The sequence below is a fragment of the Macaca mulatta genome, chromosome 6, assembly GCF_049350105.2.
Source record: "Macaca mulatta isolate MMU2019108-1 chromosome 6, T2T-MMU8v2.0, whole genome shotgun sequence".
In the NCBI taxonomy this organism is placed as follows: Eukaryota; Metazoa; Chordata; class Mammalia; order Primates; family Cercopithecidae; genus Macaca; species Macaca mulatta.
This window is the reverse complement of record NC_133411.1, coordinates 140,097,062-140,122,106: the sequence shown is the minus strand read 5'-3', so window position 1 is coordinate 140,122,106 and position 25,045 is coordinate 140,097,062. Positions and strand designations below refer to the sequence as shown.

Genomic DNA, 25,045 nt, shown 5'->3' with positions numbered 1-25,045 from the left:
AGGAAATACACATTGAAGGATCTTGAAGAAATATACTCTAAAGTATTTCTCCAGAAGATCTAGACCCAAATGGGCTGTCATAATTTTTAAAATGTTCATTTTGGGGTAAATAGGCATTATGTCTGCAACTTACTCTCAGAAAGTTCAGGAAAAAAAAAAGAGGGAAGCTGAGGTGGGAAGATTGGGCATGGTGGTATACACCTGTATTCCCAGCTGCTCAAGAGGCTGAAGCAGGAGGATTGCTTGAGCCCAGGAGTTTGAGGTTACAGTGAGCAATAATTATGCTACTGCACTCCAGCCTAGGAGACAGAGACTCTCTCTAAAAAAAAAAAAGAAGACAACACTAAAACAAATTCAACCCAAAAGGCAAACTGAATATTTCACTTAATTAAACAACTGGTCTGACTAAAAATAGCCGACTTATTAGCCAGATGATAAATTTGGCTTACTAAAATGAAAAGCAGTTAAATAATTATTATTTAATAATTGTTTATATCTTGCTTGCTTTTACCAAACCCATGGAGATTTCATCAGAGAATAAATTGTAGTGTACGTTTTAACTTGTTAAAAATGGCAATAATTTGTTTCACTTATCAAACCTATATGTGGCTATTTCATGCTAGACATTACATCAAGAAATTAAGATATGAAGGTGAATATATAATAGTCTCTTCAGATTCAAGGAGCTCACAATCTAATGGAAAAGACAGCTAGAAAAACAACAAATTATAGTATAACGTCATGTGTTACAAAAGTGAAACAAGACTTTTATGGGAGAATGGAAAAATAAATGGTTAAATACACCCATATCATTTTAGAGTATGTTCAGCTCTGAATAACCAAAGTCCAACAAGCTGGTTTAAATAAGTAAGAGATTTAATTTTTCTCATATTATCAAGAAATACAGATTAAAGGCCAGGCATGGTGGCTCATGCTTGTAATCCCAGCACTTCGGGAGGCCGAGGTGGGTGGATCACGAGGTCACAGGTTCAAGACCAGCCTGGCCAACACAGTGAAACCCCATCTCTACTAAAAATACAAAAATTAGCTGGGCATGGTTGCGGGCACCAGCTACTAGGGAGGTTGAGGCAGGAGAACTGCTTGAACCCGGAAGGCAGAGGTTGCAGTAAGCCGAGATCGCGCCACTGTACTTCAGCCTGGGTGACAAAGCTAGACTCCGTCTCAGAAAAAAAAAAAAAAAGAAATACAGATTAAGGCAGTTCTGGGCTAGTGCTTGTCCTTAGTGATACTAAGGACCCAGGCTCTTTCTCTCTTTCTGTTCTGCTACCTTCCATGAGTGGTTTTGTCTTCACTGGTGCTGTCATATCACATCTACACTCCAGATGTGAAGAAGAGAGAAGAGAAAAGAGCAAAACGAGAGTGCCAGCTCAGCCTATTCCTTTTAAACAGGAAAACAATGACTTTCTTGGAAGTAACACCCAATAGACAGGTGTCACATGGTCTGGAAAATAACTTTTTTTTTTTTTTGCTTGGTACATTGCACCCTGAACACAATTTTTCAGTTAGTAGAAAAGAACAGGAGAAGCCAAGTGCGGTGGCTCACACCTATACTCCTAGTACTTTAGCAGGCCAACACGGTTGGATTGCCCAAGCTGTAGTCCCAGCTATTCAGGAGGTGTGAAGCATGAGAATCGCATGAACCCGGGAGGGAGAGGTGGCAGTGAGCCGAGATCGTGCCACTGCACTCCAGCCTGAGCAACAGGACACTCTATCTCAAAAAAAAAAAAAAAAAGAGAGAACAGGAGGATAGATACTGGAGAGACAACAAGCACCTCCCCGCCTTTGGCTATGCAAAATGCATATACATCCTTCTTTCCATCTGTAGAATACATCCACTCACTACCTGTCCCCTAAAGTCTCATCCAGACTGAAATCAAGGATGTTTGGTTACAGTGCTAGTTTTTCCATTAGGTTCTGCTGAGCCTCATTGTTCTAAGGTGGAGATATTGGGGAAGATGCCCTTCTTTGGGGCTTTAAAAGCTTTCATAGTCTACTTCCTGGTAATAGGAGTTTAGGGATCCAGGGGTGGCCTTAAGAGGTGAAAAGAGTTAGCCAGGCCTGGGGTTTCTTGGTAATAAAATTCACTCAAAAACTTTATAAGCTTCAAATTTGGCACCCGGCCAAAAAGCAATTCCTTGAAATAAAGTCTTTATCTCAATTTTGGACCAAAATACAAATTTAGATAAAAATTTTAAAAGAAATTATTATGGATAGCATAGTTTATAATAGTGTGATAATCATAGAGATATTTTGAATCCAAATAATTTAAAGGACATTAAAATATTTCACACTGAAGTTCTAGAAACACTTCTAAATATTTCAAGCACATTATGTATATTATATAAATGGTAACTTCAAATTAGGGAAACTGTAACACAAAAGCGTTTTCTTCCAAGAACCTGTCCCTAGCTCACCAAGTTTGGATCTGTAGCTCTGCTTATGTGCCTCAACAATCTCTGCCTCCTATCATGGCATTGCACGAACTGTAGCTGTATATTTAATTGTCTCTCTTTTACACAGCACTCTAAGTTCCACTGGATAGGAACCATATCTGTCTTGCCCACTGTTCTATCCCTGACATCTAGCATAACAGCGATTCAATGTTTGTTGAGTCACATTAACATGTCTTAGAACACAAACCATAAGATAGTTTTAGACAATGACAAATCTAAATAAACCAAAAGGCAGAAGTTTAAAATACATCTGAAGAACAGCTTCTTGGAGCTTTTTGTTTTTTTAACTGTATCATTCGTTTAGAAGTACATCCCTATTTTTTCTACACATATGCCAGAGAGGAAGTTAAAAAATATGGATCCTATTAAAAAACTAAGTACCATAAAAAATAATGACCTGAAGTACTGGGTTTCCTTGGGACCATCTTTAAAATTTGTATGAATGATATACGTTTGTCAAAGGCCAACATTGTAACCAGGTGACTAATATCCACATTAGAAAGAGGGTTTTGACAAATGTCAATAATCAAACAGAAAGCAAGTATAGAATAATGAATAACCTGAGTATTTTTCTAAGTCATAGTTAAAGGCTATGCTAGACCAATGATGAATGATATGAATGAAATATTATGATTTATACAAATTCATGCACGTAAGGTAATACAAAAAAAAGAAAGAGCAGAAAATATTTGGAAAGAAAAACAGTTTCCAAAATATTTTTTAAAGATTTTAAAAATAAGGAATTATTTCAAATGATGAAATTATGCTTGTAATAAAGAACCTTGAATTCACCTGCAAGGATAAAGGAAGTAAATGTTTTCCTTTTATTATTTTTAATTGATACATACTAAATATGCATATTTAAGGGGTACAGTGATAGCTCAATGCATGTATATGTGTGATGATCAAATCAAGGTAATTAGCATATTTATGATGTTATTGATCATTTCTGTTAGGAATATTCAAAATTTGCTCTTCTAGCTATTTGAAAATATACAATAAATTGTTAATTATAGTTACCCTACAGTGCTATAGAACACTAGAACTTATTCCTCCTAGCTAATTGTAATTTTGGACCCATTAACCAACCTCTAGCTATCCCCCTCTGACCCTTCCTGGCCTTTAGTAACCACTATCTGCTCTCTGTTGCTGTAAGTTGAACTTTTTCAGGTTCCACATGAGTGAGAACATGCAATATTTGTTTTTCTGTGCCTGGCTTATTTCACTTAACACAATGTCTTCCAGGTTCATGTTTGTTGTCACAAATGACAAGATTTCCTTCTTTTTATGGCTGAATAATATTCCATTGTGTGTGTATATGTGTGTGTGCGTGTGTGTATATATGTATATACATATGTATATATACATTTTCTTTATCCATCTATCGATGGATTCTTAGGTTGATTCCATATCTTGGCTATTGTGAATAGTGCCCACGATAAACATGAGAATGCAGCTATTTCCTGCATACAGTGATTTCCTTTCCTTTGGATACATATCCAGTAGAGGAATTACTAGATCATGCAATAGTTCTATTTTTAGTTTTTGAGGACCCTCTATACTGTTTTCTATAATGGCTATCCTAATTTACATTCCCACCAATAGTGTATAAGAGTTCTCCTTTCTCCATATCCTTGTCAGAATTAGTTATTTTTTGTCCTTTTGATAACAGTCATTCTATCTGGGGTGAGATGATATTTAATTGTGGTTTTAATTTTCATTTCCGTGATTACTGATGTTGAGTATTTTTTCATATACTTGTTGGTCATTTGTATGTCTCCTTTTGAGAGATGTCTGGAAGTGATTTTTTAAAAAAATAAAAAATGAGAAATTATTTAAGATAAGGAGTTCCTGCTGGGATTCAATGTTTACCTTTCACTGTAGATACTATTTGAATGGAAGAAAAAGAGAGATGGATTTAGAATTCACGCTACAGGGTGATTAATCTTCCAAATGAAGTTTCATTTTATTACTTTTTATTTCTATTATTTTTCATTTTGAGACATTATATGATATTTTTTAGAAACACATAATCACAACTCTCCATTTTCTTTTTTTTTTTTTTTTTTTTTTTGAGACGGAGTCTCGCTTTGTCGCCCAGGCTGGAGTGCAGTGGCTGGATCTCAGCTCACTGCAAGCTCCGCCTCCCGGGTTTACGCCATTCTCCTGCCTCAGCCTCCCGAGTAGCTGGGACTACAGGCGCCCACCACCTCGCCCGGCTAGTTTTTTGTATTTTTAGTAGAGACGGGGTTTCACCATATTAGCCAGGATGGTCTCGATCTCCTGACCTCGTGATCCGCCCGTCTCGGCCTCCCAAAGTGCTGGGATTACAGGCTTGAGCCACTGCGCCCGGCAACTCTCCATTTTCTAAATAAGAAGCAGAATTTTAATTCTGGTCATTTCTATGTGACAGTGTAGACACTGCTAAAATATTTGGAGGAATTTTGCTTAAAGTAACTTTTAGAAAGAGAGATTAAGGAATCAAATTTCTTATATTTTGGAGCTATACATATATATGTATATATGTCTACATATATGTATATATGTGTGTATATATGTGTATATATGTATGTGTGTATATGTGTGTGTGTATATATATGTATAAATATACAAACACACACAGAAAGAATGAGGCTATTATTAAGGCACTATGTATTAATACTCATAAAAGAGTCAAAATATTTAATTCTGTGGGAAAATTAAAATATACAAAAAAACCCAAGGATAAAAAGAAATCTAAATAATATTCAATACTGTTATATCTAAAACAAGGCATTTGAAATATAGATACTAAATTTAGTTATTTAAAATAACCTAAAACTTTATTCATGTGATAAAAATAATATATATCTGTGATTACCTGTATAAAATGTTGGCTATACTACACAGAAACTCTAAAGATCATTATTAAGATAAAAACTGATGACTACACGTCTTAAATTTAGGATTAACTGTGTTTTCTGCCCTTACAAACATAACTCAGATCAGCCAGGTGCAGTGGCTCACACCTGTAAACCCAGCACTTTGGGAGGCCGAGGCAGGTGGATCACTTGAGATCAGGAGTTCCAGACCAGTCTGGCTAACGTGGTGAAACCTTGTCTCTACTGAAAATACAAAAATTAGCTGGGCGTGGTGGCAAGCTCCTGTAATCCCAGCTACTTGGCGGGCTGAGGCAGGAGAATCACTTGAACCTGGGAGGTGGAGGTTGCAGCGAGCTGAAATCATGCCACTGCACTCCAGCCTGGGTGATAAGAGCGAAACTTCGTTTCAAAAAAAAAAAAAAAAAGCCCGGGTGCAGTGGCTCATGCCTGTAATCCCAGCTCTTTGGGAGGCCAAGGCAGGTGGATCATGAGGTCAGGAGTTTGAAAACAGACTGACCAACATGGTGAAACCCCGTCTCTACTAAAAATACAAAACTTAGCCAGGTGTGGTGGTACACGCCTGTAATCCAGCTACTAGGGAGGCTGAGGCAGAAGAATTGCTTGAACCTGGGAGGCAGAGGTTGCAGTGAGACAGGATCACACCACTGCACTCCAGCCTAAGAGACAGAGCAAGACTCCATCTAAAGAAAACAAGACAAAAGACAAAAACAATAACTCAGATCTAATAATTTCTTTTTCTTTTCTTTTTTTTTTTTTCTGTGAGAGACGGTCTGGCTCTGTCACCCAGGCTGGAGTGCAGTGGTGTGATCTCGGCTTATTGCAACATCCTCTCCCAGGCTCAAGTGATCCTCCCCCCTCAGCCTCCTGAGTAGCTGGGGCCATGGGCGCACATCACCATGCCTGGTGAATTTTTTGTATTTCTGGTAGAGACAGGGTTTCACTATGTTGCCCTGGCTAGTCTCAAACTCCTGAGTTCAAGGGATTTGCCCACCTCAGCCTCCCAAAGTGCTGTGATTATAGGGGTGAACCACAGTGCTCAGCCCAAGATCTAATAATTTCTGATAAGTCCCCATTAAATAAAAGTAACTTTAAAAGCCCTTTGGACTTATACTACCAGGTAGGAACATCTATTATAAGGCTGTAATAATCAAGACATTATAGTATATGATGCAGGGCAGAAAAACAGATTGAAGAGATTATAAAGTCCGGAAACAGATGCACACCTATATAGTTCTTTGATTTTTATGACAAAGGTGATCCTGTAGAGTAGTAGGGGGAAGAGTGGTCTTTTCAATAAGTGTTGCTGGATCAACTGGATAGTCACATGTAAAAAAATAAATCTTGACGCCCCACATCTCATACCATATACAAACCAACTCTAGTTGATATAAACAACCAAATGGAAAAGATCAAACAATACAGGTTTTTTTTTTTTTTTTTTTTGAGATGCACCCAGGCTGGAGTGCAGTGGTGCCATCTTGGCTCACTGCAAGCTCTGCCTCCCAGGTTCATGTCATTCTCCTGCCTCAGCCTCCTGAGTAGTTGGGACTACAGGCGCCCGCCAACACGCTTGGCTAATTTTTTGTATTTTTAACAGAGACAGGGTTTCACCGTGTTAGCAAGGATGGTCTCGATCACCTGACCTAGCGATCTGCCCGCCTTGGCCTCCCAAAGTGCTGGGATTACAGGTGTGAGCCACCACACCCAACCTTTTTTTTTTTTGAGATGGAGTCTCACTCTGTTGCCCAGGCTGTACAGTGTATCATCTTGACTCACTGCAGCCTCTGCCTCCCACATTCAAGTGATTCTCCTTCCTCAGCTTCCCGAGTAGCTGGAATTACAGGCATGCGCCACCATGCCTGGCTAATTTTTGTATTTTTAGTAAAACGGGGTTTCACCATGTTGCCCAGGCTCGTCTTGAACTTCTGACCTCAAGTGATCTACCTGCCTCGGCCTCCCAATGTGCAGGGATTACAAGTGTGAGCCACTGTGCCCAGCCTACAGTAAAGCTTTTGGAAGAAAGCATAGGGGGATCTCCTCACGATCTTGCTTGAGCTAGGCAAAGGTTTCTTTAATAGAATTAAAAAGCACTAATTATTAAAAAATTCAAAATATGACTACATTAAGAACTTCTCATAGAAAGATAACACTACCAAAGTGAAAAGGAAAGCCACAAAGTCAAAGATTCTTGTAATACATATACCCACCAAATTTCTATATTCAGAACATATAAAGAAATCCTTTAAATCAACAATAAAAAGGCAGATAACCCCTTAGAAAAATGGACAAAAGACTCAAACAGGCACTTCATAAAAAGGAATATCCAAATGTCCACTAAACAACTGAAGAGGTCCTTGTAGTTCATTAGTTACCAGAGAAATATAAATTAAAATCACAATGTGTTACTACCACATATCCATCAGGAAGGCCAATTTTTTTTTACACGTGGCTTGTTGTGCATGTTAGTTACACGGGTATTTCATTTTATGAAAATTCACTGAGCTATACAATTAAAAATTGAGTACTTTTTTGTTTGTGTGTTATACTTCCATAGCCTGCTTAAAAAACAAAGCCTTTCAATATATATATTTTTTGAGGCAGGGTCTTACTCTGTCACCCAGGCTGGATTGCAGTGGCATACTCACGGCTCACTAAAGCCTCAACCTCCTGGACTCAAGTGACCCTCCCACCACAGCCTCCCTACTAGCTGGAACTACAGGTGTGCACCACCGCATCCTGATAACTTTTGTATTTTTTGTAGAGGCGAGGTTTTGTCATGTTGCCCAGGCTGGTCTTGAACTCCTGGGCTCAACTGAGACTCCTGCCTTGGCCTCCCAAAGTGCTGGGATTACAGGAATGAGCCACTGCACCTGGCCAACAATTTTGAATGTCATCTTTTTGTTGTTACTGTCCCCAAAGATACTTTAGAGAACAAAAACAAAATGTTATGTGAAATGAGATTTTGCTGAAGCACCATCTGGAGTCTTGAGGTACAATGGAGGATCCTCAACTATATTTCCATTTCCTATAATCCTAAATCTTCTGAATTAAAATAACTAATTATAGGCCAGGTGCATGATGGCTCATGCATGTAATCCCAGTGCTTTGGGAGGCCGAGGCAGGTGGATCACCTAAGGTTAGGAGTTTGAGACCAGCCTGGCCAACATAGTAAAACCCTGTTTCTACTAAAAATACAAAAATTAGCTGGGCATGGTGGTGTAGTGCTAGCTAGTTGGGAGGCTGAGGCATGAGAAATGCTTTAATCCAGGAGGTGGAGGTTGCAGTGACACAAGATCGCACCACTGCACTCCAGCCTGGGCGACAGAGTGAGACTCCATCTCAAAAAAACCAAAAAATGAAAAGCAAAAGTCATTATAGAGTAAAAGGTAAAGAAATAGTCTAGGTAAGTGATAAATGCCAGAAAAATTAAGAACTGTAAATAAATATGATAAAAATATATAGTTGTACTGTCTTTGTAATTAGTTTTGAAATATAACAAGATAAAAACAAAAAATAAAAATTAATTAAAAGGAAACAAATGTGGTAAAACAAAGTTTCATAATTCAATATGATAGACTATAACCTTGTAAAATATATATGCTATATACCACATTGCCTGGCAAAATCAAGCTGTTTTACCACTCAGCATTACATGTGCTATAATTATTCAATATTTTAAAACACAGTACGGTTAAACCATTTTTCTTTAATTCTACTTACTCAGTGTATTGTGGTCTGTGTGAATACCTTGTATAACAGATGTTCTGAGTAATAATTCAACATCAGAACCTATTTTCATTAGCTGTTAAGAAAACCAAACAAATAGAATAAGTCCTTTAGGTGTTTCATATGAATGTAATGTTTTCGAAAATGATAGTTTTACTATAATTTCTTTTCAGGTAATACAGTAGTTTCTTCTTATCTGCAGTTTCAGTTACCCATGGTCAACTGCAGTCTGAAAATATTAAATAGAAAATTCCCAAAATAAATAATGTATAAGTTTATAATCACATGCCACTCTGAGTAGCATGATGAAATCTCATGCCATCTGCTCCAGCCTGTCTGGGATGTGAATCATTTATTTGTCCAGCATATCCATGTTGTATACACTGTCCACCTGTGGTCACTTAGTAGCCATCTTGGTTATCAAGATTGACTGTTGCCACACTGCAGTGCTTATATTCAAGTAACTCTTATTTTACTTAATAATGGCTCCAAAGCACAAGAGTACTGTGTCTAATTTATAAATTAAACTTTATCATAGAAAAGTATATATAATAAAAACATAGTATATAGGATTTGGTACTATCAGAGATTTGAGGCATCCCCTGAGGATCTTAAAATGTATCCCCCAAGGATAAAGGGGGACTACTGTACTGTTTTTAACTTTTTATAACCTTTCCTAGTAAAGTATAGAAAGCTCAGATATGCATATATTTTTAACTTTTATCTATCAATTCTATATTTTCTTCCAAAACAGATTTAGAGTATTTTTTGTTACAATGTGTATTTTTAAGTATATTTAAAATGCACATTTTTGGGAGGGCAGTTGAATCTTTTATAGAGTTAGATGTTCAGAACACTTGAACTCCAACTTTGGCTGTATCATTAATTAAGTATATGGCCTTGGGTTAATCACCTCTTTGAGTTTCAGACCTAATCAAATAATAATGTACTTGAGAGACCCTGAGACCCTTTCAGGGATCTATGAGGTCAAAATTACTTTCAAAACACTACAGCCTTCTGCATGGTTTGAGTTGTGAGCAGTAGAGCTTTCTCCATCAAAATACCATTTTTTACTTGACAGAACCACTGACGAATTAAGATTATTCAGACTTAGCTATTTGGCAGACATTTTCTTAGAAGAGTGTGAGAGTGTGTCACTTCAAAGAAAACAACTGACAGCATTTGCTACAATGACAAAACTGACGCTTTCAAGCAAATATCAGAATTCTGGAGAACTCGTATCTGCCAGGGTAAGCTTGACAGCTTCACAATACTTCAGTATATTTTTCTTGCTTTGTTTTTGAGACAAGGTCTTGCTTTGTCACCCAGGCTGGAGCGCAGTGGTGTAATCATAACTCACTGCAGCCTTGAACTCCTGGGCTCAAGGGACCCTCCCACTTCAGCCTCTAAAAGTGTTGGGATTACAGGTGTGAGCCACTGTGCCCAGCCTTAAAGATTTTTCTGATGAGATGGATATTAGTATTGATAGATGTAACTTAAAAATATATAATGAACTATGAAAACATCTGGAAGATCTGTAGTATTTAATGAACCTGTATTTTCTAAATCATCACTGCATGATGTTACAAAATCATGCATGGCTAAAAAGTCCATTCACAGGACATTCAATTAAAGTTCATTGTTCTACCGAAATGAAGCTTTGAGGGCATGTGAGAGAAAATCCCAAGAAGAGGCAACAGCATAAAAACCCTAAGTGAGGAAACTTTTTGGTAAATTCAAGGACCCTCAAAGAAGGGGCTGAGATCGGGAGTGAGGGGGATGTGATTCAAGCTGAGGTGGCAAGGTAACAAAGGTCAGATCACAGACAGTCTTGTAGGTCATGTTAGGCACTTTAGATTTTTCTTGAATGAGATGAAGAGTCATGGGGTTGTGAGTAGCAGAGTGCTGAGATATGCCTTTTTTTTCTTTTTTTAAGGTTTATTCTGTCTTTAACAGTACTGAGAATAGGCTGTAGGGAGTGAGGCTGAAAGCAGGAGGCCCATTAGGAGGCTGTTGTAACAAGAGAGATGATGGTGGCTTGGACTCAGGGATAATGACAGGGAGGATGAGAAGTAGCTGGGTTCTGTATATAATAATATTTTGAGATTTAAGCCAACAGGATTTGCTGTCAGATTGGATATAAGTGTGAGAGAAGAAAAGCAGTCAAGAAAGCACCAAGGTTTTTGGTCTGAGCATCAAAAGGAGGGAGCTGTAATTAACTGCCATGGAGAGGGCTGTGGGAGAGCAAAGCCTCACCTCCTGACACCTGGGAAGGGGCTTAACAGGGCAGAGAAGGAGAAAATAATGGGTCTCCTCAGCCAAGTCCTAGATGTAAGACTGGAAACAAGGCTAGTTGAGGAACAAGGGATTAGGGGGGGCCAGAGGAGATGAGGAGGAGGTGGTCTGCATGAATCTTGGAACCCCCCTCTCCAAAAAATTCCATTGGTCTGACAGATAACAGAGTTGCACACTGAAACTAACCTTTAACTGGGTGACAGAGTGAGACTCCGTCTCAAAAAAAAAAAAAAAAAAAAAAAGAAATTACCACATGTCAAGGTGTAGTATTAAAAAATATTCAGAATTATGTGGCTTATGCCTGTAATCCCAGAACTTTGGGAGGCCACGACAGGAGGATCGCTTAAGCCAGGAGTTTGAAACCAGCCTGCGCAACAAAGCGAGACCTCATCTCTACCCAAAAAAAATAAAGAAAAGAAAAAATCACAATGATCTAAAAGGCTGTTCTACTCTTTTCCAATTATAAATCTGTGTGAGGCTGAATTTTCTTCATATACTTCAACCTAAAAAACATATTGCAGGGGGCTGGGCACAGTGGCTCATGCCTGTAATCTCAGAACGTGGGGAGGCTGAGGCAGGTGGATCACCTGTGGTCCGGAGTTCAAGACCAGCCTGGCCAGCATGGTGAAACCCATCTCTACTAAAACTACAAAAATTAGCTGGGTGTGGTAGCATGGGTCTGTAATCCCAGCTACTTGGGAGGCTGAGGCAGGAGAATTGCTTGAACCCGGAGGTGGAGGTTGCAGTGAGCTGGGATCATGCCACTGCACTCCAAACTGGGCAACAAGAGCGAAACTCTACCTCAAAAAAAAAACACAAAAACAAAAACAAAAACAAAAAAACCAGTACCACTCTTCTCACTAAATTTTTTTAAATAGTTATTTTTCATAAATATCATGTTACTTTTTAACATATAATGAAATTATTTTAAAATGAATTAATCAATATATATATTTAAAAATTAGTTTACTTCTCTAGTTGAGTTACTACAACACTGATTCTCTTTAGTTTCAGTCACTTGCTTTAAGTGAAGATAGAATTTCTGTAGGTTCCTGGGTTTGTTCAGCTGCTCTGGCTTTCACCATGGCTATTTCCATGTTCTGTTCATGGTGTACCTTGCTGTATTTTGGTGTTGGCAGACAACCCTGAGGAGGTGAGCCATACCAAGTAAGTGAAGGTTATCTACAGTTGTGATGGCCTTAACTATCAAGTAATAGTTTTTATTTTACATAATCCCTCTATCTTCATCATTTCCTCTTTGACAAGATAATTGTATAAGTTTTACTGTAATTGAAAAAATTACTGTACCTCTTCTATTTTCTTAGGAGAAGTTTCACTTTTATTATTTTTGAATTCTTCATTTATCTTTATTCTGGCTGCTACAAGGAGAAAAATACATATAGTTACTTGCTTTTGTAATCTATAATTCTTATCTCAATAATTTACACGTTATTTAATATGAATAGCTACTTCTCTAGTATAGAAATTGCCCTCATTAAACAACAAAGCATAAGAACAAGAAATTATTAATGAAGTCTCTGGGAGAGCTTTTGACAGGGTGACAAGTTTGTAGGTAAATCTACTATAAACCTTTGGCACTCTAATATTTTTTCTTTCACTGATTTTTACTCTCAAATTCATTTGTATACCTACACCTACTGAATTATAATAAATCTACTTCAATGTTTTATTTTTATAAATCTAAGGATTTCTATTAAAATGCTTTTTTAAGATGGTAAAATTCAATATACAAGTATGTTAAACTACATAACACAGGTACACAAAGATTGGCAGGAAACAGGATATATGTGTACATATATGTAAAATTTTAAGTGTCTTGGCTGACATATAAAGTGAGTGACAAATAAAACTTTTGTTTACATATACCACTGAGAGTTTGATATCATTATAGCAGCATACTTCGATAGAATCTCACTGGCCTTATTGTGCTGCTGTGAGCATTTAATGGAACAATCCATACAAAGTGCTTAGCAAATATGCAACAAATTGTTAGCTGTTCTTATAACTATTCCACTTAAAAAATTTAAAGCAACAAAAATATTCCATGTTGATAATTACTATAAAAACTTCCTTCTATGTTGTGTGTGTGTATATATACATACATATATATACATATACATGTTTTTTATTTATATATATATATATATTTTTTTTTTCTTTTTTTTTTTTTCCCAGATGGAGTCTTGCTTTGTTGCGCAGGCTGGAGTGCAGTGGCGTGATCTCGGCTCACTGCAACCTCTGCCTCTGGGTTCAAGCAATTCTCCTGCCTCAAGGGATTACAAGTGTGTGCCACCATGCCTGGCTAATTTTTGTATTTTTAGTAGAGGCAGGGTTTCACCATGTTGGCCATGCTGGTCTCTAACCCCTGACCTCAATTAATCCTCAAGTAATCCGCCTGCCTCGGCCTCCCAAAGTGCTGGGATTACAGGTGTGAGCCACTGAGCCTGCCTATGTTGCATATATTTCAATACGTAATGTGGTTTAGAGTTTGGACTTTTGAATCAGATTGCTTAGGCTAAATCCCAGGTCACCTCTTACTAAGTATGATGTGGGACAAATATTTTCACATTTTGTCAATTTTCTCATTTGTAAAAATAGGAATTATAATAGCAATTATCTCACAGAGATGTTACAAGAATTAAATCAGGAATTCATGTAAACTACATATAATACAATACATATATCTTATTCATTCAGAAATTATTTTTGATGAGTTACAAAAACTTAAATCCCTGGAAATAGTGGGGACACTTTACCTAGGTGCACTCTTAAGGAGGTTTAGAAATATATGAGGAGTGGAACTGAACATGAATAACACAGAACCTAAATTTCAGAGCCTATGACTTCCAGATAAGATAGACACTACTTAAAACAGGGAGATACTGAATTTGGAATCATTTAGAATGGATTCTCTTTCACAGCTGCTCTTTTAAACTGACATGAGACATTAACAACGTGGTAATATCTGGCCCTAGAGAGTGTGAAAATTTGATTACGTAACAGAAAGTTCAATGGCGTGAATATAAGGCAAGCAATGATAAACACTGAAATTCTGGTCCCTCGCCTTTTTTTCTGACCCACTCTTTATGAAGACTTGATCTTTAAAAATTTTTCTTTAAGTAGATATTTCTCAAATAAGTGTAATATAAGCTAATCTTTTAAAAAGACATTAGGGAGAGGCAGTGAAGGTCATTCCCTAAGATGGGTCTTGACCACACAGGGTTTCTGAGGTAGATTAGTAGTCATCTAAAAAGTAGACTGGCTCCAAAAGGGTAAAGAACATACTTACCTTCTAATGCTCTGACATCATTCTTAAAAACTTGTTGTCTGGTTCTGTGCAGTGTTTTAAAGAGCTGTAAAACCTGTTAAGAAAATCAGAATTCAAGGCTTGGCACAGTGGCTCACGCCTGTAATCCCAGTACTTTGGGAAGTTGAGGTAGCAGGACTGCTTGAGCCCAGAAGTTCGAGACCCTGGGTGATATAGTGAGACCCCCATCCTTACAAAAAAAAAAAAAATTTTTTTTTTGACATGGAGTCTCACTCTGTCGCCCAGGCTGGAGTGCAGTGGCATGATCTTGCATGATTTTGGTTCACCGCAACCACGGCCTCCTGGTTTCAAGCAATTCTCCTGCCTCAGCCTCCTGAGTAGCTGGGATTACAGGCACCTGCCACCAAGCCCGGCTAATTTTTGTATTTTTAGTAGACACAAGGTTTCACCATGTTGTCCAGGCTGGTCTCCAACTCCTGACCTCAATTGATCCACCTGCCTCGGCCTCCAAAGTGCTAAGATTATAGGCGTGAGCCACCACATCCGGCCAAAATATTTTTTAAAAATTAATCAGGCCATGGTGGTCTGTGGTCCTAGTTACTTGGGCACCTGAGGTGGGAGGATTGCTTGAGTGCAGGAAGTTGAAGCTACAATGAGCTCTGACTGCACTACTACACTCCAGCCGGGGTGACAGAGCAAGACCCTGTCTCAAAAAAAAAAAAAAAAAAAAAAGAAAAGAAAAAGCAAAAGAAAATCAGAATTCAGACCTCAAAAGGAAAACACTTCACATTTTACACAAATTATATTACAAGGATTAAACAGTATTCCTTTTCTGTTTGTTTCAAAGATTATTTTCAAAAATAGTTGGTGAAAACCAGGACTTGCCAAAATAACTTTCCTTTGATTATTTATCTCTACATTAAAAACATTTTTAGCCTTATTTACAAAAATAATACAAAGTTATTTGAAATAAATAAAACAATATAAGGACGGTTAAAAAGTTAGTAATCCTCATGCTAAAAACCAGTCTGCTACTTTACCAGTCTGGTATGTATCTGTTCTCATTTTTCTTAACCTCTTGAAGTTTTAATCTGCTCTTAATATCATACACACACATATACAAAAGAATTTATTGCATCTTAAAAGAGGCTACAGAAGGAAGATGTTTTAGATAATTTAGACAAATTTAATTGCTATTCTTTCTTTATCTTTTTTTTTTGAGATGGAGTCTCACCTTGTCACCAAGGCTAGAGGGCAATGGCACGATCTCGGCTCACTGCAACCTCCGCCTCCCAGGTTCAAGTGATTCTCCTGCCTCAGCCTCCCAAGTAGCTGAGATTACAGGCGCGTGCCACCATGCCCAGCTAATTTTTTGTATCTTTATTAGACATGGGGCTTCACATGTTGGCTGGGCTGGTTTCGAACTCCTGACCTGGTGGTCTGCCCACCTCGGCCTCCCAAAGTGCTGGGATTACAGCTGTGAGCCACTGTGCCTGGCCCTTCTAATTGCTGTTTCATAAAAGACAAGTGAAATGTTGAGACTTACGAATATTCTGAGTCTATATTGAAAAAAAAAAAAGAAAAGAAAAGAGTCTGGCATTTTGGTAAAAGACAGATTGTGAAGAGGCTTTAGTGATAGGCTGAGGTCACTTCACACTCTCAAGTCCAAAAAGGTACTCAATATTGTTCTCTCAGTATTTCTCTTCCTCTACTCTTCTCTATTTTACTTATTGGAGGCCACCAAGTTTCTGAAGCCAGAAATCTGTAGGCCATCCTTTTATTCTACCTTACTCTTGTTGTGGAAACTTTAGGAATGTCTCTGTAATCTTTCTTATATCCTCTATCAACAAAACCACTTACGTTCAGGCACTCCCCATCTCTTAGACTACTTATAAAAGTTTGTCACTTTGCCACCACACCCTCCTGTCCTCCAGTCTGTTCTACAAATAACATCTGACATTTACTAAGCATACTGTGTGCTAGACACTATTTTAAGTGTTTTACATATATTAGAAAACCTATTACATCAAAGGCAGACATGAAAACAGAAATAAGAAACAGAGCAAAAAAACTTAAAAATAAAACAAAAACGAAGCAGTCATAAAAGACTTCCTCAGAAACATGTTATTGCAGAGATGGAATAACATCAATGAAAAACTACAGTAAATTTAAAAAGGAACATTCCAAAAACTCCCAAAAACTCTTGGATATCAAACAGGTGAAAGTAAGGGTTAAGTTGTGAAAAACTGCCCAGATGTAGAATAAAAGTTCAGAAACAGAAATTGAGGAGAGGGAAGATAAGAAAATTAAGCGAGAAGGCCCAACAGCTAGATTGGCAGAAGGGCCAACAAGAGAGAAGAGAGAAAAGCAAGGGAAGAAATTTTAAAATTTTCACTTAATATTTGGGTAAAAGGGAAGAAAAAAAATTTCACCAAGTAAGGCACATTAATTACAAGATAGAAAGAGTTCCATCAAATGCTCAACATAAAACTCATAACACAGCACAGCATTATGTAAGTTCAGTGTGATGCTGATGAGAAAAATCTCAGAGAAAAAACAGTTCACATGTAAAGGATGGAAAAAATCAGAATGGTACCTGATTTCTAAATAGCACTACTGTAAGAAGACAATGGAATAACATATTCAAGTTTTGAAAAAATGTCTGCTTTAGAACACCATAGATACACTATCACTCAAAGACAAGGGCAAATACATATTTTCAGAAATGCAAAGTCTCTTATTGTCATACACACTTTATTGGAAGGCTACAGAAGAATATGCTCCACCAAAATAAAGAAATTAACCACAAAAGGAAAAGACATGGGAACCCAGGAGACAGGTGGTCTAACATGGGAGAATAAAAGACCATGGGGAAGGACAAATGCTAGTCAACATTTGTGCAGGCAGACTAGAAAGCAACTAGGCAGGACTATAGCAAAAGACTGAATTGCTCCAGAAAAGGTATTGCTAGGAAAAATGAAACTGGTAGACTGGTTTTGCCTAGAATTTGGGAATAGATATCTAGGATATCTATTAAAGGATTTTTTAAAAGTAATCATTTGAAAAAGGCAGTTATTAATTTAAAGATGAAGAATTGGGAAAAAATGTGATCATATAAGGTACTTAAAGGGCTCAGCTGTGGGTAATTTTTATAGTAATAATAACATCAAAGATGTTAAAGTACTAGGTGCTAATAGAACTTTGAGGGCAGCTGTTTGCTTTATAGGACACAAATGAGAAAATGTGGTATATATACACCATGGAATACTAAAAAAGAATGAAATCATGTTCTTTGCAGCAGCTGCTGGAGACCATTATCCTAAATGAAATAACTCAGAAACAGAAAATCAAATACTGCATATTCTCACTTATAAGTAGGTGCTAAACAATGGGTACACATGGATAGAACATGGAAATAATAGACAGTGGAGACTCCAAAAGGGAGGAGGATAGGAAGGGGTTGAGGGTGGAAAAATTACCTACTGGGTACAATACTCATTATTTGGGTGATGGGTTCACTAGAAGCCCAAACCTCACCATTATGTAATTTACCCACGTAATAAACCTGCATATGTACTCTCTGAATCTAAAATAAAATTAAGAAAAATAAAAACAGTCAGAGGATTTGAATAGATATTTCCTCCCCCCCCCAAAAAACCATAAATGGCCAATAAGCCATGGAAAAATGTTCAATGTCATGTGCCATCCGGAAATAAAAATCTAAACCTTAATGAGATACCGTTTCATCCCAGTAGAATGGCTACCGTAAAAAAGACAGTCAATAAAAAGAGTTGACAAGGACATGGAAAAATAGGAACTCTTATACTTTGCTGTTTGGCATTTAAAATGGTACAGCTGCTTTGGGAAACAGCTTGGCAGATGCTAAAAAAAGTTAAACCTACAGTCATGACTCAGAAATTCTACTACTAGGTATATACTCAAGACAAATGAAAACATATGTTCACATAAAAACATGTATGCTAATGTTCATGGTAGTATTATTCATAATAGTGAAAAAACAGAAATAACCTAAATGTCTATTAACTCATGAACAGGGAAGTAAAATGTGAAATATCCTTATTAATAAGAGCTTAATTAGCTCTTAATAAGCTAATGCAGGCTGGATACAGTGGCTCACCCCTGTAATCTCAGCCCTTTGGGAAGTTGATGGGGGTGGATCGCTTGAGCTCAGGAGTTCAAGACCAGTCTGGCCAACATGGTGAAACCCTGTCTCTACTAAAAATTATAAAAAATTAGCTGGGCGTGGTGGTGGGTACCTGTAATCCCAGTTATTCGGGAGGTTGAGGCAGGAGACTTGCTTGAACCTGGGAGGTGGAGGTTGCAGTGAGCCGAGATCATGCCACTGCACTCCAGTCTAGGTAACAGAGCGAGATTGTCTCAAAAACAAAAAAACAAAAAAAAAAACAGCCTGGGCAACATGGCCAAACCCTGTCTCTACAAAAAATAAAAAAAATTAGCCAGGTGTTGTGGAGGGTGCTTGTAGTCCAAGCTACTCAGGAGGCTGAGGTGGGAGGATCTCTTGAGCTTGGGAGGCAGAGGTTGTGGCGAGCCAAGATGACGCCACTACACTCCAGGATGGGTGACAGAGTGAGACCCTGTCTGAAACAAAACAAAACAAAACAAACAAACAAACAAAGAAACACCCAAAAAAGGCCGGGCACAGTGGCTCACGCCTATAATCCCAGCACTTTGGGAGGTCGAGGCAGGCAGATCACCTGAGGTCGGGAGTTTGAGACCAGCCTGACCAACATGGAGAAACCCCATCTCTTCTAAAAATACAAAATTAGCCGGGCATGGTGGCGTATGCCTGCAATTCCAGCTACTCGGGAGGCTGAGGCAGGAGAATCGCTTGAACCCGGTAGGCGGAGGTTGCGGTGAGCCGAGATTGCGCTATTGCACTCCAGCCTGGGCAACAATAGCAAAACTCCGTCACAAAAAAAAAAAAAAAGAGTTAATGCAGCTGGTGACTTTGAGTTGAAGTCAATGATAATTTGTCATTCCAAAAATCCTAGGACCCTTAAGAATTATGTTAAATCTACTCTACCTGTGCTCTACAAATCAACAAAGCACATCTGTTTAAAGCATGGTTCACTGATATTTTAAGCCCACTGTTGAGATCTGCTCAGAAAAAAAAAAAAGATTCCTTTCAAAATATTACTGCTCACTGACAACACACGTCATCACCCAAGAGCTCTGATGGAGATGTAAAAGGAAATTAATATTGTTTTCATGACTGCCAATACAACATCCATTTTGCAGCCCCACAGGTCAAGGTCAAGTAGTAATTTTGGCTTTCAAGTCCTTTTTTTTTGAGACAGGGCCTTGTTCTGTCACCCAGGCTGGAGTGCAGTGGTACGATCATGGCTTACTGAAGCCTCTATCTCCTGGGCTCAAGCGATCCTCCCACCTCAGCCTCCAAAGTTGCTGGGCACACAGGCGCATGCCACCATGTTGAGCTATTTTTTTTACTTTTTGTAGAGACGGGTTTGCCATGTTGCCCAGGCTTGTCTTGAACTCCTGAACTCAAGCAATCTGCCCACCTCAGCCTCCGATAGTGTTGGGATTAGAGGCGTGAGCCAGACTTCTAAGTCTTATTTAAAAGACTCATAAGGCTATAGCTGCCATAGATAGTGACTCCTCTGATGAATTTAGGCAAAGTAAATTGAAAACCTCCTGGGAAGGATTCACCATTCCAGATGCCATTCAGAGAATTCAAGAGAGGAGGTCAAAATAGCAACAATAACAGGCATTTGGAAGAAACTTATCTGAACACTCATGGATGACTTTGAGGGGTTCAAGACTTCAGTGGAGGAATTAACTGCAGATATGTGGAAAGTGCAAGTGAAACTAGGATAAGGAGTGGAGCCTTAAGATGTGACTGAATTGCTGCAATCTCGATAAAACTTAAATGCATGAGGAGCTGCTTCTTATGGATGAGCAAAGAAAGTGGATTCTTGAGTTTATGAAGATCATCACTCACATCACTTCACTCGTGGTGAAGATGCTGTAAACATTGTTGAAATACCAACAAAGGATTTAGAATATTATATAAACTCAGTTGATAAAGTAGTGGCCGGGATTGAGAGGACTGAATCCAATTTTGGAAGACGCCCTACTGTGGGTAAAATGCTATCAAACAGCATTGCATGCTACAGATAAATCTTTTGTGTGTGAGAGAGTCAACCAATGTGGTCAGTTTTACTGTAGTCTTATTTTAAGAAACTGTCACAGTCATCTTAACTTTCAGCAACCACCAATCTGATCAATTAGCAGTCATCAACATCGACACAAGATCTTTCATCAGCAAAAAGATTACTTTCTGAAAGCTCAAATAATTGTTAGCATTTTGTAGCAAAAAAAGTATTATTTATTTAAGGTATGTACTTCCTTATTTTTTTATTTTTTTATTTTTTGAGACGGAGTCTCGCTCTGTCGCCCAGGCTGGAGTGCAGTGGCCGGATCTTGGCTCACTGAAAGCTCAGCCTCCTGGGTTTACGCCATTCTCCTGCCTCAGTCTCTCGAGCAGCTGGGACTACAGGCGCCTGCCACCTCGCCTAGCTAATTTTTGTATTTTTAGTAGAGACAGGGTTTCACTGTGTTGGCCAGATTAGTCTCAAACACCTAACCTAGTGATCCACCCGCCTGGGCCTCCCAAAGGGCTGGGATACAGGCATGAGCCACCTTTCCCAGCCAACGTATGTACTTTCTAAAGACATGCTACTGCACACTTAATAGACTACATTATAGTATAAACATAACTTTTATATGCACTGGGACCAAAAAACATGGGTTATTCGCTTTACTTCAATATACACTTTGTTGCTGTGGCCTTGAACCAAATCCGCAGCATCACCTGGGTATGCCTGTATCTAAAAATATGGAAGTGGCTTTGGATTGAGTAATGTGTAGAGGCTGGAATAATTCTGAGTGCTTGATAGTAAAAGCCTGGATTGCCTTGAAGAGATTGTTGGTAAAAATACGGACTTTGCAAGCATCATAGAATCCCAGGGACTGTAATATTGCAAGAGCAGAGAAGATATGTTGCATGGGATTTAAAAAATGAGAAGTAAGTAAACCTAATGGTTTTATATGCTATTTAAAGTACACCATTAGTACAACAAATTAGCATCCCTAATTTAAGAGGACTAGTGTAAGAAAATGTTATCATTATTGCCATAGCACTATTGGAGTTAACATTACCTTGCAGCAGATAAACTTTTATTAAAATGCAGAAAGCCAGGTCACAGACTGTATTATCTTCCTTATTTACCTATACTGATTGGACAGATTTAGGCAGTGTAGATGAAAAGTGGATTCTTTATAGTCAGATCAGTTTGAATCTGAGATTGTCACTTAATGTAAGCTTGGACAAGTAACAGCCTTTTCGCCTCAGTTTTCTTGAATAATGGATTAATTTTAAGGGTTATAATTTCTGTGCTAGGTTTCACTTTCCTCTTTTTTTTTTTTTGGACATAGGGTCTTGTTGTCACCCTTGTTGGATTGGTCACCTTTGTATCTTCCCACATGTAGCATAAGTGCCTTCTATACATTGTAGGCTCTACCAAAAGTGTTTTGGGAATGAATCCTACTTAATTTCATTTGTATCCAAGTTTTCCAACCAAATCCCCACTTCGAGGATTTTTCATGTGCTAGTTGCCCTTTCTGGAATGCTTTTTTCTCTACTGTAGCTAATTTCTAATCAAACGTCAGGTCTGAACTTCTTTGAGAGATTATTTACTTATTTTTTGAGGTGAAGTCTTGCTCTGTCACCCAGGCTAGAGTGTAGTGGCACAGTCTCGGCTCACTGCAACTTCCACCTCCCAGGTTCAAGAAATTCTTGTGCCTCAGCCTCCCGAGTAGCGGGATTACAGGCACCCGCCACTATGCCCAGCTAATTTTTGTATCTTTGGTAGAGATGGGGTTTCACCATGTTGCCGAGGCTGGTCTCAAATTCTTGACCTCATGTAATCCTCCCGCCTCGGCCTTCCAAAGTGCTGGGATTACAGGTGTGAGCCACTGCACCCAGCCCCTTGAGAGATCTTATGTGAAATCCTAGTTATATGCTCACAAAACACTGTAGTTTCAAATCACAGCATATATTACAACTGTAATTAAATAACTGTTTAAGGTCTCCCCACCTGCTAGATTTCTTTATGAAGGCAAGGATGTTCAGCTTATTGCTGCATCCACTATGCTTAGATAATATAGCCTGCTGGTTGTTGGCTATAATAATAGCTATTATGGATATTCAAAGAAATTTTTGAATGAATAACCCTGAGCAATTCTGTTTCTATTGGTCCTGTGACATTATGTACAAAAGTACACGAGGGCTGCTTGGTGGTTCCCTAAACTGCTTAACTTCACCATATTATAACAGGCCATTTCCCCATGTTTATGTTTCAGGCAGTGACAACTATAGATCCCAATTGGCCATGCTGATGTTAAACGTTAAAGGATGGCTGCCAATGAGAATTGTGCGCTGGGCAGGAACGTGCATCATGCTTGGGTGTGAGAAATGAATCTGAGACCAGGTAGGTACTCAGAGAGATGATCGGAGCACAGCCACCACATCCCAAGCTCATTCAGTGAGCTCAGGTCTCACCAGGCCCTGCTCTGTATTGCTATGTTACTTTTGACAAGTAATTTTGTTGGGGTTCGGTTTCCTTGGCTGCTAGACTTTTGTGCACCTTCTGTTTATCCGAATAAACTTTTCACCTCATTGAACTGCTGTTGCTCAGGTCAGCCTCTGGCGTCTCCTATACTTCCCAGGGATGTGAAATGGGTCCCTCAGACAAACACTCGGTCTGAAGATGAAAAGAGGGCGGAACTCAAGTCGCGGATTTGTATCATGGATAAACACTGCGTACCAAGTTAGTACCAAGAAGTAGGAACCACACTGGTGCCTCCCGCTCTCCTCCGCACCTGCACAAACCCTCGGAGTTGGTCATCTGGCTTCTCTGGGGTAACAGCCACATCCTCCGAAAAGGGTCCGGAGCCCCAGCCTCCAGAGACTCCAGAGAGTTTTCTCAAGGCCGCGAACACACCCTCCCCGACGGCACCGTACCCACCCCTTCCCGGGCCCTGTCACCTTGGCTGCCTGTGCCATGGCTCTCCTCACCGCGGCCGCTACCTCCGGAGCAGTAGACTAGCCCCGCCTCTCAGCAACCAATCAAAGACTGAACTGTCCAACTCCCTGTAGCCCCGTTACTAACGCGCCACAACCAATCACCAGACAGCATCTCCCTTTTAGCCCCGCCCTCCTACAAAGGACGGAGAAGGCGTTTGCTAAACGGGCGTTTCCCAAAGCCATTTGCTAAACGGATGGGCACTGGTAAAATCGCGAGGAGTCCCAGAGCCCAATTACTGGCCAGAAGAGAACGGAAATCACCTGGACGCCATTTTGGTTAGGGGCACAGTTACTTCCGGCGCAGGGATCCTCTGCTAGGCTGACTGGGTTTGTATTTAGTGGATGGCATCGGCACCCGTGTTTTGTTACCTCCTGTTTACGGTATAGGATCGTCTGTAAAATAACTTTATTTTAACGTTTCCCAGTTGCGACTATCTCTTTGGAAATGTGCAGAAATAAAAGCCAAGTCCTAACAACTGACTCCTAAAAATTTTATGCGTATATTCTCTCATTTATTTCCTCAGAAGTTTAGGTTAAAGTACTCGCTGAAGTTCGCACAGCTAGTAAATGGAGATCTGGGATGCAAATCCGCTATGCCTGACCGTAAAGCCTAATCTTACCCTTTATATTTTGCCTATTCAACTCTCTTTATTCCTTGGTTTTGCTGATAAAGAGGTAAGAAATGGGTAATCAGCAGCATCATAATCAGAAACAATCATAAGGTATTTATTTAAGTGCGTTTTAACCTATGACCTCGCAAGCATCAAGAAAAAAACTCGGCCGGGGTGGTGGCTTAAGCCTGTAATCCCAGCACTTTGGGAGGCCGAGACGGGTGGATCACGAGGTCAGGAGATCGAGACCATCTTGGCTAACACGGTGAAACCCCGTCTCTACTAAAAAATACAAAAAACTAGCCGGGCGAGGTGGCAGGCGCCTGTAGTCGCAGCTACTCGGGAGGCTGAGGCAGGAGAATGGCGTGAACCCAGGAGGCGGAGCTTGCAGTGAGCTGAGATCCGGCCACTGCACTTCAGCCTGGGCGACAGAGGGAGACTCCGTCTCAAAAAAATAAAAATAAAAATAAAATAAGGAAAAAACTCTATATATAGTCACATTACTAACACACCACAACCTTTTCCTGTTGTTCCTCTTGCATAATTGTTCTTCCCTACCCCTATAGCCTTTCAGGTTAACTTTTAGGTAAAATTGACTTCTTATTAAAAATGAAAGATCT

At 39.1% G+C, this 25,045-nt stretch overlaps 1 protein-coding gene and 1 long non-coding RNA gene across 3 annotated transcripts in view; one reads left to right on the top strand and one right to left on the bottom strand.

The window, feature by feature from the left end:
* Positions 1-23,560, top strand: part of LOC114678900 (uncharacterized) — a 49,901-nt gene extending 26,341 nt beyond the window's left edge. Inside the window, exons 3-4 of the long non-coding RNA XR_013418507.1 lie at positions 23,091-23,218; positions 23,426-23,560. This is a non-coding gene — a long non-coding RNA (uncharacterized LOC114678900). The remainder of the gene's footprint in view (positions 1-23,090; positions 23,219-23,425) is intronic.
* The window catches only part of LYRM7 (LYR motif containing 7), a 31,067-nt gene extending 7,202 nt beyond the window's left edge, over positions 1-23,865 (bottom strand). The window contains exons 1-5 of one of the 2 annotated variants that reach the window (XM_078005140.1): positions 23,776-23,865; positions 14,688-14,760; positions 12,686-12,756; positions 9,077-9,158; positions 4,763-4,841 (exon numbers count right to left, since the gene is read on the bottom strand). In XM_078005140.1, coding sequence (XP_077861266.1) covers positions 4,763-4,841; positions 9,077-9,158; positions 12,686-12,756; positions 14,688-14,760; positions 23,776-23,793 — 323 coding nt within the window. In that variant the 5' untranslated portion in view covers positions 23,794-23,865. The remainder of the gene's footprint in view (positions 1-4,762; positions 4,842-9,076; positions 9,159-12,685; positions 12,757-14,687; positions 14,761-23,775) is intronic. The other variant, XM_015140692.3, reaches the window with a different exon arrangement.
* Between the last annotated feature and the right edge of the window lie 1,180 nt (positions 23,866-25,045).